Source organism: Peromyscus eremicus, chromosome 11, assembly GCF_949786415.1.
Source record: "Peromyscus eremicus chromosome 11, PerEre_H2_v1, whole genome shotgun sequence".
NCBI lineage: Eukaryota > Metazoa > Chordata > Mammalia > Rodentia > Cricetidae > Peromyscus > Peromyscus eremicus.
In genome coordinates this window covers 73,575,958-73,593,639 of record NC_081427.1, presented here as the reverse complement: position 1 = coordinate 73,593,639, position 17,682 = coordinate 73,575,958, and the positions used below count along the sequence as shown (strand labels likewise).

Genomic DNA, 17,682 nt, shown 5'->3' with positions numbered 1-17,682 from the left:
AGCAGCAGTTCTGATAAGTCTCACAATCACAGCAAGATTAGGAATGAACTTTAACACACCCAGCGACATACTACTGCATGTACTATGGCATAGAACAAAATGACTTCATGATATCTCAGAACAAGCAAAGCAGAAATCTAGGTAAAATTAGTTGATTTAACTTAGAAAGTCTTTATGTTGCCCCTGTTACATATGTTCTTCAACTCATTTTAATTCCCTTCTTTTAAGAAAACTTCTGTGTGTCTATGAAGTGTGTGAGCATGCACGCTTGTATATGCACATGTGCCATGGGTAGAGGTTAGAGGACAAGTTTGGGTGTCATCTTCACCTTCCACCTTGAGACAGGATCTCTTATTGCTTGCTCCTGTGTATGCTAGGATAGCTGGCCCATGAGCAGCTTCCAGGGATAGTCCTGTCTTCATCGCCCACCTCGCCACAGGAGTCTGGGATCACAGGTGTGTGCTACCGTGTTGGGCTTTACATGGGTCCTAGAGCTCTGAACTCAGGTCCTCACACTTTGCTCATGGAGCCATCACCCCAGATCTCTTAGTTTCCTTTAGTTCACAGTCCAAAGAAGTTTAAGCATTCTAAAATAACTTCTCTTTTCTGTAAAATCTGACACACAGATCAACAATTAACACATATTAGTAATTTTGCTCCTTTGTGTTCCTTTACTTTACAAAATTTTTTACTAACTTGCATTTTACTAGAAAAAGAAATTAATAATTTCTATGTTCTTTTTCCATTACTAAATAGTAAAGTACCTCAAAAATGGATATCTGATGTTATTCATTTCATCTCTCTAATGCATTGCACAGCAAGTCTTCCACAGAGACCTACAAAAACCTAGACTAAATATTAACCCAAATCTGCCACTCAGCTTCCTAAAATGTTTAGGAACATTAAACACAAGAGTTTTTGTGATCGCCATTTTTAACTCAGTCTATTTCCACAGCACCTCTTCCTAGATAATACTTTAAAGGAAGTGTGTGAGGTGCACAATGTGTTCTATGCCACAGAATTGGAAGAAAAGAGTAAGGTGACGTTAACGTTCTCATTTTTCCTAGAAATAATCACAATGTGGTTTTTCTCACTTATACCAGCTACATAATTCTGTCTGACCCAGAACTTACAAAATGTATTTTAAACTCAGTATATAAACTAGATGCTATCTGCTACTTTTGGTTGACATAATGTTTGCTGTTCTTTAATACTTCAGCAGCTATATCTTAATATTGTCATAGTTTTATTGTATATTAGGTTTGTATGGTTATTATATAATATACTCCAATCATTCATCTTCACAGAAAATATATAATTCAGATATACTTTAAGAATGACTTTCCGTTGCTGGTAGCAAGTACTAGAAAACCACCTGAAACAACTCAACACAAGTATTAACTCTCAGAATGGCGATGAGGGTCAATGAAAGAACTCATTTTGAGAGTGATAAATCCAGAAACTCAGGGATCAGCAAGGGTTCAGACTTTTTGTTTTTGCCTATGGACACAGTCCTGCTACAAAGCCCAGATGAGCCTGAATTCATGATCACTCTTCCAGAGTTCTGGAATTGTAGGTGCCTACCTCTAGGGCTATGGTGAGTGTCCGGATTCTACCTTCATTCAGTTGTCTATATGGTTGTCTTCTTATCAAGGCTAGACTGAGGAGGAAATATTTTAACTCTTACATGTAGCTAGAGTTTTCCTGCCTGGCCCACAGTCAGGACAAGTCTCTCTCACCTGCTAGTCCCACAGCCACTCAGACCCAACCAAGTAAACACAGAGACTTATGTTGCTTTCAAACTGTATGGCTGTGGCAGGCTTCTTGCTAACTGTTCTTATAGCTTAAATTAATCCATTTCCTTTAATCTATACCTTGCCACATGGCTCATGGCTTACCGGCATCTTCACAAGCTGTTTCTCATCGTGGCGGCTGGCAGTGTCTCTCTGACTCAGCCTTCCACTTCCCAGCTTTATTCTCCTCCTTGCCCCCGCCTATACTTCCTGCCTAGCCAACGGACAATCAGTGTTTTATTGATTAATTAGCAACACATTTGCCATACATCCCACACTTACATTTCTCACTACCCCAAAGATCTGACCACATGATCATTCCTAGATCAATCACTGTCAAGGACAATGACATTTCCTATAGTTCAATGATACATCCCATGAACTAAATCCAATTTTCCAAGCTTACACTGCTACTGCTCACCAGGAAAAGGTGAGTATAGAAAGACATATTATGTGTACTCTCAGAAGATTCAGAAGGCTTTCACAATTTCTGCTGATCTAACAAATATAAAATGAGAATCCATGTTTGTGAGGTGATCGGGACATATTATGGAAAACACAAAGTTAAAAAAAGAATATTATTAGGTAGAAATTTATTCTAGGTGCACAAAGAAAAGATTTGATGTTAGTATGATGTTAGAAAAAAAGAGAAGCAGTTTGAATCAAGAGACATGTGAAATAGAATCAATATGACTTAGTAATGACTGGATACAAGAAATCAGGGAAGCAAGGTTCTGATTCTAGGTCCCTGGCACTATGTACAAGCTAACAGGGATCATTTCCCGCTATCCACTGAAATGAGGTAGAATGGAAGGAGTATGACTGTTCATAGATGAAGGTTATTTATGAACACCCTGAGCTTTCTCTAACCCTACGAGTGAGTCATAAATTCTTCACTTATCTATTAGGAGTTTCATCTGGAGTTTGATCCCTGTTCAAAAACTTGAGATTGGTATTTATATGACAAAGGAAGAAGGAAGAAAGGGGAACAGGACAGGAAATTATTTCTAAATCTTAGAAATAATTCTCTCTTTTCAAAAAGAGACAGCAATCTCAAATTTATATGCCATGCATCTCTGCTATTTTACTATAGTATATGGTAAAATAATTAAAATTACTTTTCACATATACCACTAAAGCATTTATGGTATGAGTAGAGAATGAAACAAGTTTAACTTAAGTTTCTCTCAAATCTATACCCACATTCTCAACTATTTAAGAAATTGAGAATGTCTTAAAATATCCCATTTCATGTTTCTAATTATTGCATTTTCAAAATTCAGAACTCAATTTTAATATAAATATTCAGCCCTCCATTTCTACATGTTCTAAATCCACGAAATCGATAAACCCAGCTGGATAACAGGCCTATAATGCTTAAATCTGACTGGTACTAAACATGTAGGCTTGTAGTAATCTAGAGATAATTCAAAGTGTACAGGAAGGTGGATACAGATGACAGTTAAACCCTCTGTTATTTTACATAAGGGGGTTTAAGAGCTTAGCACCTGTAAACTTTGGTGTTTAAGGGGTAGCCTAGACCCTATCCTCTGGTACCGACATCGAAATGACTTCATTTCACTCTGTTGATACTTTATAAAAACAAACATTTTAAGACGTCTAGTACTTATTGTACTTACCTCTAAAAGAAAATCCCCTAAATACTGAATTGGATAAAACGGAGCCTTAAAGTTCTTTTGCTCTTGCTCAGCACTGATTCTTGCATTACTGGCAATCACATGAGTTATCCCACTTGGAGAATTTTTTGGTAAAATGACATTTGCCTTTCCAGCCTCCAAAACTCTAAATAAAAATGTAGATGATGAAAAAAATAAAGCATTAGAAAAATTGAGTCTATTCAGTCAATTATCAGTTACTTCCTTAGGGATAGAAATACATTTCCTGAAAAGGTCATTCCCTTGAGTCACTGAGGGACCATGGAAAGTTAAAAACCGCAATAATCTCTTAAACCTAAGAAGATGTCTAGAACAAATGTTCTTTAAGAATCTTACTATTCTATCTGTTTCTTCATATGGGAATGTTTTTATGAAGCATGATTATTGAAGGAACTGACATATACAAGTCACAGCAATAAGTCAAAACAACAGGTACCAGGTAACCTGGGAGGGAAAACACATCTCCAAGGAAATCACTGTGAAACACAATAAACAAACAAACAAACAAACAAACAAGCAATACTAGCTGCCAAGATTCAACTAAAGAGTTGTCCTTTAACATTTCTTGATTTGGAGAGGCAGAGGCAGAAGGATCTTAAGTGTACACTCACCCTGGGGTGAAATGAATAAATTCTAGGCCAATCTGGGATATAAGTGAGATCCTATCTCATGAAACAAAACCAAACAAAAATCAAAACAGATTAAAAACAAAAGAAAAAAAGCTTAAACTCATACAAGAAATAGTTTTACATTAAGGATTCTGAAGGTATTACACACAGAGACAAACTCATTCGAATATGAATTACTGTTTTGGCTTCTGTTTAGATTCTAGAAAGCAAGAAAAGGCAAATAATCTATACAGTCACAATTTTTCTTGAACCTATAACAGAAACTACTTCACTTTTGCAGAACAAAAGAAGGAAAGAAAAAGAACAGAGGAAAGCATTGCAATGAGGCAAGTTTTAAAGATATTTAATGGTAAAGTATAGCTACTATGATACCAGGCATCTGCTACAAGAAAAGTATGTCTTCACTTGCATATCCTTAGTCCAGGCCTTTCATGAGAAAGAAAAGTTAGGATAAAGGGCTAAGTGAAGACAGAAGAGGAACTTCCCTGGTGGCTGTGCTGGGCCAGTGGTTACTGGTTGCCACTGAAATATAGGCACAAAAATCATTTTTTTTTCTTATACAAAGCAAGTACATCTAGACTACTAGAGAATGATAAAGCATCTGCGCATTTCTATGAAGAGCTCTATAAGGCAGACTCTATAAGGCAAAATTTGAGTGTCATGTGAGCCATGGAAGGAAGACGACACTCAGTGCTTTGAGAAGGTTCCAGCAACAAGAGTCAGCAATTTAGACAATGCTTAACACTGAAGCCCATCTAGCATAATGAAGAAATCTATCCCTCCAGAATTGTGACTTACAAAGGAGTAATTACATACAAGAAAAGCATGATGGGAGTCTTTCTATGATGTGGTGATTGATGAGAGGCAAAGGTAAAGTAAGAACATTAAGAAAAGACCTCATTGTGCGATGGTCCCACAAAAAGCCCAAAAGAAATTGGAGTCTATTGCTGTAAGTCTAAGTGACATGCTGAAGTTTATTATATACAGCATTAACAAAACCTACACCCACCCAGCCCACCAGTGAAGAGATTATCACACACATGTGCATATACATACATATGCACACACATACATGAAGGGAAGATACTATCCACTCTGGCTTCTACATAAAATGCCTAGGATAAAACAAAACGCAACACTCTCAGTCCTGTAGCAGTCTGCTTGTAGGTACCCCTTTATTCATCCTATCTCCATTCCATGGGGACTCCATCTCTTGGTTTAGACATAGCTTAGCTCTTTCTAGTGGATACTCCCAAGGAAGACTTAATGCCAATATTCCTCAAATTATTCTTCAAAAGAGAAACTGAAGGGATATTTCACATTTCTTTTTTTTTTTTTTTTTTGGTTTTTCGAGACAGGGTTTCTCTGTGTAGCTTTGCGCCTTTCCTGGAACTCGCTTTGGAGACCAGGCTGGCCTTGAACTCGCAGAGATCCACCTGGCTCTGCCTCCCGAGTGCTGGGATTAAAGGCATGCGCCACCACCGCCCGGCTCACATTTCTTTTTATGAGGCCACCTAAATTACAAACACCTACCCCTCCCAAAAAAATTATAGACCAATATCCCTTATGAACATAGATGCAAAAATTCTCAATAAAATACTTGCAAAACTGAATCCATGAAAATATCAAAAAGACTGTCTACCATGATCAAGTTGGATTCATCCCAAACATGGTTCATATATAAATTGATAAATTTAATCTATCACACAAACAGACATAAGACAAAACCAAATGATCATCTCATTAGATTCAGAAAACGCCTTTAACAAAATCCATCCTTCTTTCATGATAAAAGTTCTGGAATGATAGGAATATATGGGCCATACCTCAACATAATAGACAATCTATAGCAACACAAACAACATCAACCTAAATGTTAGAAAACTCAAAGCATGTCCACTAAAATCAGGGACAAGATAAGGTTGTCCACTCTCTCCATACCTACTCAATATAATATGTGAAGTCTTAGCTAGAGCAATAAGACAAGTAAAGGAAAACTAGGGGATACAAATAGAAAATGAAAAAGTCAAAGTATATTTATTTGCAGAAGATACTGTTTTATACATAAAAGATCTAATCTAAAAATTCTACCAGGAAACTTGTACAGCTGAGAAACACTTTCAGGAAACTAGCAATATACAAAATTAACACATAAAAATCAGTAGCCTTTCTATATACAAATGACAAGCAGACTAAGAAATCAGAGAAATGGTACCTTTCACAATGGCATCCAAAAATTAAAAAAATATAACTAATTTTTAAAAATCTAAGGACAGATAAAAAAAAAAAAAAACTACAACAATTACGACCCTGAAGAAAGAAGTTGAGGAAGACATTAGAAGTTGGAAAGGTCTCCCATGCTCAAGAAACATTATACTAATCAGGATTAGTATAATGAAAATGACCACCTGTCAAAACTGTCTACAGATTTAATACAATGCCATCAATACTCCAACACAGTTCTTCACAGAAATTAAAAAGATAATTTTCAGCTTCAAATAGAAACACAAATAACCCAAGATAGCTAAAATAATCCCAAATAATAAAAGAACTGCTGGAAATACTATAACCCCCAATTTCAAGTTGTACTACAGAGCTTCAGTAATAAAAACAGCAAGGTATTGACTTCAGACCCTTTGATCAATGTAGTCAAATTAATCCCCAGACATAATTCTACTAACCTATGGACAACTGATTTTTGACAAAGAAGCCAGAAATACACACTAGAAAAAAGACAGGATCTTTAACAAATGGTTACTGATCAAATTGGATGGTTGCATGTAGAAAGCAAATCCATTCATATTCAAGATCCTGCACAAAACTCAATTCCAAATGGATCAAGGACTTTAACCTAAGGCCAGATACACTGAATTTGATAGAATAAGAAAGTGAGGAATACTCTTGAACTCACTGGCACAGAAAAACACTCCTTAAACAGGACACCAATAGCATCTGCACTAAAAACAATAAATACGACCCAATGAAACAGAAAAGCTTCGATATGACAAAGGACAACAGCATCCAGATAAAATGGCAGGCTACAGAATGTGAAAAGGATCTTTGCTAATTATACATCCAATAGAGAGCTAATATCTAAAATATATAATGAACTAAATAAAACCCTGGACATTATGAAAAGCTAACCCACAACTGGACAATATGCAAAAAGTGAAGAGGTTCCTAAATGTGATCTTTTCATGAAATCCCCCTCTCAGGTCTGAGAGAGCTAATGTGGAATAGGAGACAGAAGGAATATCAGAGCCAGAGGGAATGGATGACTCCAAGGAACAGTGATTCCTAGACACAACAAAACTGATACACACATTAACTGGGAGACTGTGGCAGCATGCATGAAGCCTGCACAGCTTCAAGCCAGACGAGATGCCAGTCCTGAGACAGGAAGGTGGAAAAGGGATCCCACCCTAACCAAGAAGCTCTCTGCAACTGGCACCCGTGTGCAAAGGCAAGATTAGTTTTCTATGGTGGAGTCTCACAGGGTATAGTAACCACATTTCAGGGTAGGCTCTATGCTCAGCAAATATTCTAAAACATATCCTTTTAGGTTTTAGTTACTAGAGGCTTTGTTACATAGACATTAGTAGGTTCTTACCTACCAATAATAATATTTTTTAAACACAAATGGCTTAAATTCTTCAACCAAAAGATAAACAAACTCACATCTCAAAATACATGTTTAATGCATGCACAGGTGAGAAACCAAAAGTATTTCTATTTGTTTAAAGGGACTTGAGGTAAAAAACTATAAAAACAGACAAATGTCATTATGAAATTAATCACGAGTATACAGTAATTATAAACACACACACACATATATATACATAATACTAGAGAACCGAAATATATCAAATAAATATGAAAGGATAGAAAGGGAAAGTTATATTACAATAAATTATAAGGAAACTTAGGTACACAGCTTTCAACACCGGTGATTATCCAGACAGAAAACTGAAAAGGTAACATTAAATTTGAACTATATATCAGACCAAAGGGACTGAATACACATGCAGAACATTCCATCCAAAAGCAATAATACATATTCTTCTCAAGTATACAGAAAAGTCTCCAGGACAGATCATGTGTGATCACAAGACAAATTTGAACAAATTGAAGAAAATCTAATGTAGCTAAAATCATAATCACCATCTTTATTTACTGACAGTAGTACAAATTAAAAGAAAACACAAATAACTGGAAAATAAGCAGCATTACACAATCACTACCCTAACTAAATAATAATAAGGCGAAAGTTGGTAATATCATGAGAGATCCTAGACTAGCATGGGGTCAATTACCAGCACTGTAAAACAACCACAACAAAGTTTGGCGGTTGTGGTCTATGCTTTTAACCTCAGCACTTGGAAGGCAGAGGCAGGTGGATCTCTGAGTTCTGAGTTGAAGGCCAGCCTGGTCTACAGATCTAGTTCCAGGACAGCCACCGCTACACAGAGAAACCCTGTCTTGAAAAGACAAAAACAAAGAAAACAAAACAAAAACATCTTGAGACAAACTCTAAATGGGGACATAGCCCATTGAAAGTTACGGAATGCTGGAGGCCCTGCTGGTCAGAGTTTGCAGTCTACATTGGCTTGGCTTGGTACAATATGGAAGAAAGTGCGCGCGCACACACACACACACACCCAACCCAGGAAGGGCTTCCCGCTCTTCTACCTAACCTCATTTGGAGAATGTCTCTCATCCTGGATGCCTGATTATCTCAAGGAGGACCCTTGACACAGTTCCCTACAAAGTTCTTCCCCCTTCTGCCCATATGGTGATTAGGTGACAAGCTCTAGCTGTTTTGATAGGGCTGTGCTGCTACTAATCCAGCTATATGCTAAGAGCAGGACACTTAATGCAAATTAGGTGATTCCCCAGCTCTTGTCCCCAATCCTGTCTCATGTGGAATCAAGTTGTGCTACCTCACTGAGGCTGTCTCCTGAAGGCTACTTCTGCCGTGTTCATAGGCCGTGCAAAGCTGTGTGCCCCTGCTTATGCCTTTGTCCTCATGGACTGGTGGCCAAAGGACCTCGAGGAAAAAGGGAACCCCAAAATGGAAGGCAATAAAATACCTCAAGACAAATTTACAATAAAGCTTTACAGGCTCAGGAGTTTGAACACGTGGTCCTCAACAGATGGCACTGTTTTTGGAGGGTGTAGAACCTTTGAGCTGGGAGGGACGGTTTGTAGTGGGCAGGTCAAACTTGTGGGTACAGACCAGCTTTCTCTCAAGGCAGGTCTCTGGGTTCCGATCTGCACATGTGTGACCAGCCTTGCCTTAAGCTCCACTGCCATTCCTTCCACACCACAACTGACGAGACATTAACTGAAACTTCAGCTAAATAAACCTCTTTCATTGAGTTTACTTTTGATGGGTATTTTACCATAGGGACTGGAAAAACCAACACAATACAATAATAATAAGAAGAAAAAAATTAACAACTTAATGTTACACCTCAAGGAAGAAGTATAAGAACAAACTAAATCCAAACTTAGGCAAATAAATGGAACAATATAGATCAATGTAAATACTAAAAAAATAGAAGATCAGGGTATGGTGGCATACACCTGTAATACCAGTTTTCAGAAAGCCCAGGCAGGAAGGTAAAAGTTCAAATAGCCTGTGATACTAGACCTTATATTAAAAAGACAAAAATGAAGGCTAGAAAACACATAGAAGAAAAAAAAAATCTATGGAACTAAAAGCTAGATTTTGAAGAATAAAACTGAGAAACCATTACCTACATTAAGAAAAAAAGCAGTGAAGAGTCAAATCAATAAAACATATATGAATAAAGACATTACAGTGATTCCACAAAAACATACTCTAATGAACAAATTACACACAAACAAATTGGGAAACCTAAAATAAATGGATTAAACTCTTGTACACACAATTTATCAAGATTGAACCAAGAAAAAACAAAACCTGAACAGACCAATAACAAATAATGAAATTAAATCAATAAAAGTTCTCCTATCAAATAAAAGCCTAGACCTGAAGCATCACTTCTGTTTCCTACCAGACATTCAGAAAACTGGTATCAATTTTTCTCTAACTATTCAAAAAACTTTTAGAGGACATTATTCCAGTCACATCCTACAAGGGCAGTATTAGTCTATTAACTAATGTCAGATAAGCTCAACACAAAAGCAAGTAAGATGGCATTTTTGTAGGCAGTTTGTCTCAAACTGTTTTGTTTGGGCACTTTTTATCTTCTTGGTCTGTTGTTTGTGTGTTCTGGTTTTTGTTTTTGTGCTGCATGTATTTCTTTCTCTATTTTTTTTTTTCTTTTTTGGTTTCTGCTTGCTTAGTTTGAAAAGGAAAGGCTTGGAGTTGTGTGGTATAGAGGCAGAGAGGGGCATGGTTAGAATAGAGTGTAGGAAAGGTTTTTTTCCCCCAATAGAACAAAACAAAAACATTTAAAAAACAAAATTCAACAAAAAGCATAAGGCATACACCACAGAACTAGAAAAATTACTTGAACTAATAGCATGAGATAAAATAACCAATAGTAAATTAAGATGTTATATTGATGCTAAAATTCCCAGTAAGCAACTTCAAGGATCTAATGAAAACTGGTGGAAGCATACACCCAAAGACTGCAAATTAGAGACCACTGGAAAGGATGAAAGTAAGCTTCGAGTATCAGGGAAGAATTTCTTATATAGACTTAGCAGTGGAATGGACATAACCGAGAAATCACTGAAGTGAAGACAGATTAAAATACAAAAAATAAACCTATGTATTCCACAATATATACAATGGAGTTCCAGGGGAACAACCCAGGAGAAAGAAAAATATAAATGATAATAGCTAGTGAAACCAAAAATCCCCAACAAGCAAAATAAATCAACAACAAAACAACCTCCCACCCGCCTCAACACACAGATTCAAATTGCTAAAAATCAATGGTCAGGAGAAAAATCTTGAAGGAAAACAGATAAAGCATACACAAATAAGCAAAGAATGACAACTGATTTCTCATCGAAACCATACAAGACTGGGAAGAATAGATTAGACTGATCACTGAAAGTGTGTGTGTAGAGGGAGCCGGGGGTCCTCTGCATGCATGCCACCATAATGAATATAAAAACCCTCTGTGCTCTTGGAACGAATGGAGATTTCTCTATTATCAATGAGTGAGCAACAGTTTTGCAGAAGCAAACACTCCCTAGGTGCCTTTACCTGATAATAGCATCACATTCCACGGACTGACAGTTGAGACCCCAGAATTGTACCCTTATCCATTTTGTATGCCAACGTCTTTTAGTTACTATCCTATTGCTATGATGAAACAGCATAACTAAGGCAACTTTCTTTCTAAAAAAAACCCATTTATTTGTGGACTCGCTTACAGTTTCAGAGCATTGGTCCATGACCATCATGGCAGGAAGTGTGGCGGCAAGCAAGGCATTTGAGTAGTAGCTGAAATCCCACATCTGATCCTTAAGCTGCAGACAGAGAGAGAGAGAGAAAGAGGGCGGGGATTGGGGGTGTGGCAGCAGAAAGAGAGAGAGAGACAGAGGAGACAGACACAGAGACAGACAGACAGACACAAACACACACACTGGGCCTGGGGTGGAATTTGAAATCTCAAAGACCACACACCTTGTAATCTGTCCCAAACAGTTTCACTAACTGGGGACCAAGTGTTCAAACATCTGAGTCTATGGGGGGCATTCTTACTCAAACAATCACAGCCAGTATCCCTATGCTGTTTGACCCGTGCTTCTGACTGTCTATCAAAGTGGGTTCCCCAAACTACTTCCTTTGATCAATTTTTCTCCTTGGCTCTTAGAACCGAGAAAGATGTAAGGCGCACTTATATCTACCATAAAGGAAATTATAAAGTATAGACATGAAGAGCTTTATAGGGAAAGCATATGGGTCCAGAGCTTACAAGCCTCCAGGTTACCACCTTTGTGCAAGAATTCCAAACATATCCTTTTAGGTTTGAGTTATTGGAGGACTCATTAACTAATGGCTACTATCAAAGTGAAGGAAAGGACCCCTGGTTGCTGTTGGTAAGAGCAGAACAAGCACAGCCATGTGCAAACAGTATAAAGACTATCTAAAGTATGAAAGAACTACCATATACTCAACTACCACTACTTAATATAAACTCTTAGGATGGGAAAGTTGTATGTTAAAGAGGTATACTCCCATATTTATTGTAGAACTATTCACAACAGCCAAGATGCTCACCAGCTGATAAAGAAAATGTGTTAGAGATACATGGTGGAACACTGCTTAGCTCATACAAAATAAAACTCTGTCGTTTGTTAAAACATTAATGAAACTAGAGAACCTTACAAAAAAAAATCAAATAACCAGGCAGAGACTTCACTCTTATGTAGAATCTTAAAGAATAAATCTTAACAAAAGTACAGGTGCACTAGTTCTCAGAGGTTTAGGTTATTTACAAGGATATGGGAGAGGAGGTAGGGAATAAAAATATATTAGTTAAAATATACACAATTAAGTAAATAAGAGGATTATTCTTATGAATGTCCCCAAAGGATAAATACAGAGGAAGTAGGATAAGTAAGATAAGGACAGAGAGGTGGGAGAATATGGATGGAAGAGCCAAGGCATGAATAACTACAGTGCTTATGAAGTGTGATGATGTACTAATACTGTGCTCCCTTCAGCAGAAAATATACCAGAGATGAAACCACAATGTTTAAATCTTGTGCTGATTGTACACATCTCTACCATTATATGGAGGACAATGGGAATATGCACGTTAAGTGCATTTCAGTAAAAATGTCTCTTAAAAAACAAATGTAGAAATCAATAAAATAAATTTTAAACTAACTTGCTGAGAAGACTTGCCCTCAGCAAGACAGAAACTGAAGAGAAAGCATGGAGTCAGCAAACTACTGGACAGACAGACACACATGGGTACTTTATCTGATGGCCACAGCTTAATTTGAATTTTGCTTGTTCCTACTCTGTTCTTTCTCTGTTCTGTTCTTATACCCTGATGTCCTCCTCCTCCATCTTTCCTGATGTCCTCCTCCTCCATCTTCCCTGGTGTCCTCCTCCTCCATCTTCCCTGATCTCCTCCTCCTCCATCTTCCCTGATGTCCTCCTCCATCTTCCCTGATGTCCTCCTCCTCCATCTTCCCTGATGTCCTCCTCCTCCATCTTCCCTGATGTCCTCCTCCTCCACCTTTCCTGATCTCCTCCTCCTCCATCTTTCCTGATGTCCTCCTCCTCCATGTTCCCTAATGCCCTCCATCCTCCCTGATCTCCTCCTCCTCCATCTTCCCTGATGTCCTCCTCCTCCATCTTTCCTGATCTCCTCCTCCATCCTCCCTGATGTCCTCCTCCTCCATCCTCCCTGATGTCCTCCTCCTCCATCTTTCCTGATGTTCTCCTCCTCTATGTTCCCTAATGTCCTCCATCTTTCCTGATCTCCTCCTCCATCTTCCCTGATGTCCTCCTCCTCCATCTTCCCTGATGTCCTCCTCCTCCATCTTCCCTGATGTCCTCCTCCTCCATCTTCCCTGATGTCCTCCTCCTCCATCTTCCCTGATGTCCTCCTCCTCCATCTTCCCTGATGTCCTCCTCCTCCATCTTCCCTGATGTCCTCCTCCTCCATCTTCCCTGATGTCCTCCTCCTCCATCTTCCCTGATGTCATCCTCCTCCATCTTTCCTGATGTCCTCCTCCTCCATCTTCCCTGGTGTCATCCTCCTCCATCTTCCCTGATGTCATCCTCCTCCATCTTTCCTGATGTCCTCCTCCTCCATCTTCCCTGATGTTCTCCTCCTCCATCTTCCCTGATGTCCTCCTCCTCCATCTACCCTGGTGTCCTCCTCCTCCATCTTCCCTGGTGTCCTCCTCCTCCATCTTCCCTGATGTCCTCCTCCTCCATCTTCCCTGATGTCCTCCTCCTCCATCTTCCCTGATGTCCTCCTCCTCCATCTTCCCTGGTGTCCTCCTCCTCCATCTTCCCTGATGTCATCCTCCTCCATCTTCCCTGATGTCCTCCTCCTCCATCTTCCCTGGTGTCCTCCTCCTCCATCTTCCCTGATGTCATCCACCTCCATCTTCCCTGATGTCCTCCTCCATCTTCCCTGATGTTCTCCTCCTCCATCTTCCCTGATGTCCTCCTCCTCCATCTTCCCTGGTGTCCTCCTCCTCCTCCTCCTCCTCCTCCATGTTCCCTGATGTCATCCTCCTCCATCTTCCCTGATGTTCTCCTCCTCCATCTTCTCTGATTTTCTCCTCCTCCATCTTTCCTGATGTCATCCTCCTCCTCCTCCTCCTCCTCCTCCATGTTCCCTGATGTCATCCTCCTCCATGTTCCCTGATGTCCTCCTCCTCCTCCATGTTCCCTGATGTCCTCCTCCTCCATCTTCCCTGATGTCCTCCTCCTCCTCCTCCTCCTCCTCCTCCTCCTCCTCCATGTTCCCTGATGTCCTCCTCCTCCTCCTCCTCCATGTTCCCTGATGTCCTCCTCCATGTTCCCTGATGTCCTCCTCCTCCTCCATCCTCCCTGATGTTCTCCTCCTCCATCTTCCCTGATGTTTTCCTCCTATTTCTCTTATTTTCTCTTAATGTTTTTATATCTCCTAACACAAAAATTTCTACATGAGAAAAGATGACCTCACAACCACAAATTACATATTTTCGAAAAACAAAAAATCTTTACAAAGGAAGAAATCACATTATGATCACAAGTTACATTTTTCTTAAAAGCTCACAATTAGTTAAACATTTTCTTTGTATTAATATTCCCACCATAACATCTTCACCCCCAAACAATGATTCCTTTATAACTGATTAACTGATTAACAAAGTTTTAAGCAAGCCAAGTATATTTCAGCCAGTTCCTTTTGTACTTGGTAGGCAGCTGTTTTCGGTCACAAAGAAAGATCAAGCATTTTAGTATTTATCTCAAAAGGTAACCTTGCAAAAGATTGTAAAAGAATCACAAATCTAAGCTTATATATAAAAAGGAACTAGCCATTTCTACTTTAAGTCCTCAGAGTGCACATCTACCCAACAACATTTATTAAATCATACCAGGAAGACAAGGGAAATTAATAATTGCCTTTGGTCATCAATCTATCTTAGCAAGGAAGGCACATCAGCTAGTAATAACCAGGCTTCCTTTGTTCTTGTTCCTTGACCTCAACAAGTCCCTCGCTCAACTACTAAAAGTGTGCCTTTCTAAACTTTAAATTGTTCGTCAACATTTTCTACATCAAAACTATTAACAAAAATATCTTAACCTAAGTTTACTAACAATCTACATCTCTAAATTCTTTCTAAGGGTGGCGGTTGAATCATTAATCTGCTCCAGGACAAATATTGGAAAAAGTCAATCACTACTATTGTAAGTAACAGTGACATTGCCCAGCAAGGGGCTAGAAACCCCCGTAGAGATGTCATACAACTTGTAGAGTATAAGGGACTGGTGACTGTGAGTGCAACAAGCAGAGCTGTGCTCAGTAACAGCATGAGGTCCTCAGGAAATGTAGTCCTCAGAGCTCTGTCTCTCCAAGGCTAGGCTAACTAGTGGGCCCTTTTCCATGAGTCCCAAAGCTGCTTGCTGCAACTCTTGCATGGCCCCTGACACTAACTTAAATTTCAATTTCCAATTATTCTTTGCCCATTCTAAAAAATTCATACAGTGATCTGGCTAAGTTCACTTAACAGTTTCAGTACCTTCTTTTTGATAAATTTTTAATTATGTCTAAAAAAGATAATTATGTTTGTTTCTTTTCAATTTTAAGCTTCCCTTTTTTCACTTTTCCTCCTTTCTTTTTTATTTGATTTTAATTGTGTGTGTCTATATGCTTACAGTATTGGCCAGTAAAGCCAGTAAAATGCTAAATAAAAATGGTCAGAGTGAGCATCCTTGCCTTGTCATTGTTGGGTCCAAATTGGCCCCAAAAATGGCAGTGCTGGAGATAATGTCTTAAGCAAAAGGGTAAACAGAAGCCTAAACTTAGCACAACTCAGGAATTTCCCAACGCAAGTTTGTTTACCAGGAAAACCACTACCTCCCTTATCCATTCCAGTGGTCAACTACCTTTGCAAGGGCATCTCACTCCAGCTTAATCTTAACAGCCTTCATCAGCTCAAAGACCTCTATCTTGCTGACTATCATATAAAATCTGCTCACTCTCCTACCAAACTGTTGTCCTCAATTCTTGGAAGCTGACTGGCAGTCTGTTCTCTCAATAAACTTTTCTTTCTACTCACACAGTGGTCCTGTTCAAAAACTTCACTGTGCCCTCACTTATAGTTACTATTATGGAAGGTAAGTCACCATTAAATATGATATGAAGTTTAAATATTATTGTGCATTGAAGCCATTTATTAGGATGAAAACAGAAAACTCTTTAATAAAGTATTTGCAAACAGAATGAGCAATATATTGAAAATGGATACTACAGCATGACATAGTTTATCTCAAGAATATAAATTTGTTTAACACTAACAATTAATCAGTAGGGGCTAAAGACGGTTCAGTAGTTAAGAATATTTTACTGCTCTTATGACAAACCCAGGTTTTGGTTCCCAGCATCTATGTGGCAGCTCACAACTGTCATAATTCCTGTTTTAGAGAAAACGTCAGACTTGTGAGGGTACGGTACACATGGTACATATAAATAGATGCAGGCAAAACACCTGGACACTTCAAAAAAACCTTTTAAAAGAATCAACCAGGATAATCATTAAGAGAATAAAACAGAAAAGCCAGGAATCCCCATAGATGCGGATAAAAACTTAGTGATTTATTTATAACAGCTTCTCCAAATACAAAAGTAGCAAGCAATACATTAAGCAATATATGCATAAAATTGATACAATGAAAACTAAGAACCATGCTGAGTGTGGTGGCGCAGGACTATACTCCCTGTACTTGGGTTAAGTAAGGGCCAGCTGATCTAACAAAGAAGCAATATAACTAACAGAACATTAAAGGACACCTGTAGAGACATATAGTGTACCCTAAGGAAGAATCAATAGTGTTAAAAGTTCAATTCTCACAAAGTCAAGACCACAAATAAAAAACAATCCCAGTGAAAGCCTCAATTTGACTTTTACTTGAAATTCACATGCTGATTCTAACATGCAGAAATTCAAAGAATCCAGGTTCACAAAGAGCTTAAAAAATATTAAAGTTGGAAAAGTCAAATTAACTGACTCAAAGATCACTACAAAGCTAACCCAAATGTCTGATGATGGTAGGTAGAACTAAATATGATTACCTAGAACATGAGTTCTTGAAACAGACTATAACACTGCCAGTGAGTCCAGAAAAAGTGCAAAGACAGGTCCATTTTAACTGTACCCTACTACAGTGCTCTTACAAGGTTAAGCAAATGTGGCCCAATTATTTTAGGAAACAATCCGGCATTTTCTTATAATGTTCAGTAAAAATTTGCCATTTCAGCTAACAATTCCTAGATATTTCTTAAGAGAAATGAAATCATGTCTATGTAAAAAATTATACTCAAATACTAAAAGCAGCTTAACTAACAAAGACAAAACACCTTAAACGTCTAACGAAAGGCAAATAAACAAAAGGTTACAATA

At 38.4% G+C, this 17,682-nt stretch overlaps 1 protein-coding gene across 2 annotated transcripts in view; it reads right to left on the bottom strand.

The window, feature by feature from the left end:
- The window catches only part of Slf1 (SMC5-SMC6 complex localization factor 1), a 70,758-nt gene that overhangs the window by 41,655 nt on the left and 11,421 nt on the right, over positions 1-17,682 (bottom strand). For both annotated transcript variants that reach the window (XM_059276582.1, XM_059276581.1), the window contains exon 5: positions 3,434-3,596. In XM_059276582.1, coding sequence (XP_059132565.1) covers positions 3,434-3,596 — 163 coding nt within the window. The remainder of the gene's footprint in view (positions 1-3,433; positions 3,597-17,682) is intronic.